This window comes from Marmota marmota, unplaced genomic scaffold (genome assembly GCF_001458135.2).
Source record: "Marmota marmota marmota unplaced genomic scaffold, marMar, whole genome shotgun sequence".
Taxonomy (NCBI): Eukaryota; Metazoa; Chordata; class Mammalia; order Rodentia; family Sciuridae; genus Marmota; species Marmota marmota.
The window spans coordinates 40,429,566-40,433,462 of NW_025999932.1; the positions used below are offsets into that span (position 1 = coordinate 40,429,566).

At 38.0% G+C, this 3,897-nt stretch overlaps 1 protein-coding gene across 2 annotated transcripts in view; it reads left to right on the plus strand.

The window, feature by feature from the left end:
• Cpb2 (carboxypeptidase B2) overlaps positions 1-3,897 on the plus strand; it is a 49,029-nt gene that overhangs the window by 20,086 nt on the left and 25,046 nt on the right. The window contains exon 5 of one of the 2 annotated variants that reach the window (XM_015484300.2): positions 2,681-2,782. The exons of the other annotated variant lie outside the window; for it this stretch is intronic. Coding sequence (XP_015339786.2) covers positions 2,681-2,782 — 102 coding nt within the window. The remainder of the gene's footprint in view (positions 1-2,680; positions 2,783-3,897) is intronic. 2 annotated transcript variants of the gene reach the window in all.

The window sequence follows — 3,897 nt, forward strand, 5'->3', positions numbered from 1 at the left end:
GAAACAGCCAAAAAAAAAAAAAAAAAAAAATCACCAGAATACTTGCCAGATTACCTCACTGATGAAAGCAATATATTCGTTTATAGTTAATACAGTATAAATAAATGTATTTTATTCCCCTGAGGAAACTGTTTAAACTAACTGTAATAATCATAATCATAGATTCCTGTTTTAACCTTTAAGAAACTGGATTTCTGTTCTATTAGTACTTCCAGGCTTCAGTCTTTCTAGAGGAAATCTGAAACTGTTTCTCACGTTCACTTCCCTCAGCTGCTTTCCCATAGTGCATTAAGAGTCCTTTATCCATATTTGTTAGTTAAAGAGTAAATACCTCAAAGAATTTTCTTTTTTATACACTATAATAAAACACCTTGATCACTCTTGGTCTTTCTTAGGAGCATACTGCTATATTGCCTAATATAGGTTTGGTTGTTTTTTTAAATCATTTTTGACTAGGTGCCCAGAAACTTTTAGGGATCACATCCATGTTTTTAAGACGTCTAAGACTTGGGTAATAAAAATCAATTTTGTATTTAATCTTTAAGTACATCTGCTGCTTTCCAGTTAGTTAAACCAGAATTCAGTCTGCTTCTAGAATCCATATGCCTGGCTGATGGATGGGGATCTTAAAATTGCATCTGCTCCTTTACCTCTCGTACTCTGTACTGTTCCACATAGGCCGCTTCCCTCTGGCCTGTCAACAGCAGTACATAACAAACTTGAAGCAGAGAGGCTAGAAAGACATGGTTTTCAAAATGCAGAAGGTGAAAGTGTCACTGTTGTGCTGAGTGTCATGGGAAAAGAGGATGCCTTAAACAGAAGCATTTTCAAATACTTCCAAAAATATATTTTTAATTATTTTATTTTAAAAAGTTATGTTTCCATATCCTGAAGAAAGAGTTGGAATGACATGAAAAGAGATACTAAGTATACAACTGTGTTCATCTGCTAGGGATTCCTGGACAAGATACACAGTGTGATTTGAACAATGGAAATGTATTTGCTCACTGTTCTGGAGGCTGGAAGTCCCAGACCAGGATGCTGGCAGGCCTGATTTCTTCTGAGGCCTCTCTCCTTGTGTGCAGACAGCTACTTCTCTATGTATCTACATCCCTGGCGACTCTTTCTGTCCTTATCTCCTCTTCTTCTCTGGTGTTCTTCTAAGGACACCAATCAGATTGGATCAGAGCCCACTCTAAGGGTCTCACTTTAACATAATCCTATCTCCAAATTCAATCACTTTCCAAGGTACCAAGTTTAGGGCTTTAACATGAATTTGAAGGACATCATCAATCCATCCCCATGACATTGCAGACAATGTTTGGGACTTCTCTCCTGCCTTCACATACTTCTAAGCCTTTTATAGAAACCATGGTGATCTTGCTCTAAGGTAATTCCTCTGAGTCTTTCTTTCCCTTTCCATGGTGATCTTTTCATCAGCCCTACTCACAAGATGATCTGATAGGCAGGAAGATTTCTTTGGTCACATCAGAAAAATTTAAGTAATTCACTGGAGTGAGAAACATCAATATTTAACAGCCAGAAAATACTTCTTAAAGCAAATGACAAGAGCAAAGAGTTCATCAAAGACTGTTTCCTTCATTATCCCAGGTTAGAATGTGAAATGAGTTACATTTGCCAGTAAAGTTGACTTTATACAATGCAACCTCCCCCTATTGGAAGAATTTCACTGAGCTATCAAAGCTATAGTATAAGTTAATATCAGGTAGTAGTCCTCTTAGGTATATTCATACCTAGAAGAGTAACGCAGGAAGTGGAATTCCAATGAAGACATCCTTGCTGGTTTAATTTTGGACACCCCAGACACTGAGAGTGTCAGTATGTGGCAGCAAGCAGGAATTCCAAGGGTCTCTTCATTCTCAGCTTGGGGACAGTCACTCACACATACCACTTATGGAAAGTCAGTGGCTCCAGTTCTCATCAAGTAGGATTGCTACTTGAAATCCTCTCTAGAAAAATTCCCAGAGACAAAGCCAAGGCTTGACCATTCCCATTTCAGAAGCAGGAGCAGCTCTAGAATTTCTTTTTCTTTTCCCTCCAACGATGATCTTGACAAAAACTGAAATACAGGTGTACTACAGCCTGGGAGGGAGGTCCCGAATCAAATGACTTCTCCAGAAGGAAAGTTGTTTTTCTCCACACTCTCCTCATCTTTGCCTCTTGCCAGTCCACCAACCTCACTGTGCTTATGCGGTTCAGTGGGAAACGGTGATACTGCTATTTGTGCTGGGTAAACACAGTGCCTCAGGCTCCCTTCACCTGGAAGAGCAAATTTTTTTATTTTAAGTCTTATGTAAACATGAACTCTTGAGTGAATGGCAAGAGGGTCTCATACACAGAGGCAGGGACTCAACATGATGAGCCTATAAAGGTAACTTTTAGAGGTTGTACAGTACAGATTAACTTTTTCTATGTTGCCATTCATTTCTCAGTACTTTTTTACTCTTTCTCTAAACTCAGCATTGATCAAAACTTTAATTTTATTAATTTTTCTAAATAGAAGAAGAAACATCTCATTCCAAGTGCTTTAGTTCCTCGTTTCTTCCATATACAAAAGTTTTAGAGGAATCTCCTTTCTCTGAAGAAGTTGTCTTCGTCCTTTGGTCAGGAAATACTTTAAACGCTCCCTGTAACTAACCTGTGGCTTCTGCTTGAACAGATCTATTCTTGGATAGAAGTTATAACTGAGCGGCATCCTAAGATGCTTAAAAAAATCCACATTGGATCCTCATATGAGAAGTACCCACTGTATGTTTTAAAGGTATGTTGTAAGAAAAGTCACTGATCTTTCAACTTGAAGAGGGGATGAGTTCTCCGGCAGTGTTTGTTATAACTAGGATCCTTTTTTCTTTGCATTCTAGAAATATTTGTATCTCAATTGTTCCTAGCTCTAATATCCAGCTATTTAGGAGTTTGTTATTACCATTAAATCTTTTCCTTTAATGATGTCTTAATGATGTAAGAGGGAAAACCCCAGTTCTAGAATAAGTTCTGTGTTTGTGTGATGTTAGTAAGCTGTTTAACTTTACATGGGATTCGTCACCCACCTTCATACAATGAAGGAAGTGGCCTAGATTATTTTTCAAGTCTTGATTTTATATATGCCACTGCCACCTCATACTGACTGACACGGTCTAAGAAAAACAGACACAGAAGAAAAGAGAGTGAGCATGAGTGAAGTCTGTTATTGCACAAACATTATTCCAACTTTTTAAACAAAAGTAAGAGCTGAACAACCAAACGCAGGGAAAGATAGGAACAAGGGCAATGATAAAATGATGATCCATTCTAATGAACGTGAAGTTTTACGCTCCATTCACCATCCATTTGGTTATTTTTAGTTGCAAAATCTCATGGGAGATAATATAATTGACCCATCGCACCACAGATCAGGCGTTTTCTCTCTTGAATAAATTGGTTTTAGTAAAGGTCAGTGAATGTAGCCACTGGGGGAATTTTAGGAGCTATGACCATAATAATACCTGACTCATACAGTTTTTAACTCTGCATTTCTGTCTTCTACCACTCTCTCCCTTAAAAAAAATTAAAGAGACTCTGAAAAAAATATGATCACTGGAAAAGTACATTTGCTTTACTAATATCAAATTTACCCACAATAGAGATTGGTGAGCCTCTTCAATCATCCAAAGAAGATAAGACTTTGTGTTAGAATTTCTCGATTGCAATCTGTCTCTGAAAAGAGCTTACAGTGCAAACTTAAGGCAGGTCTGTGCAATGTTGAGTACTTTTAGTGGTGAAGCCAGTCAATCAGATTAGATCCACATAATCATATGCATATCCACCAATGATGCTTATTTCAGCCACGTTGCGTGTACTTCTTTGAATCTGAATGTCTGGAAACCCCCCCCCCCCCCC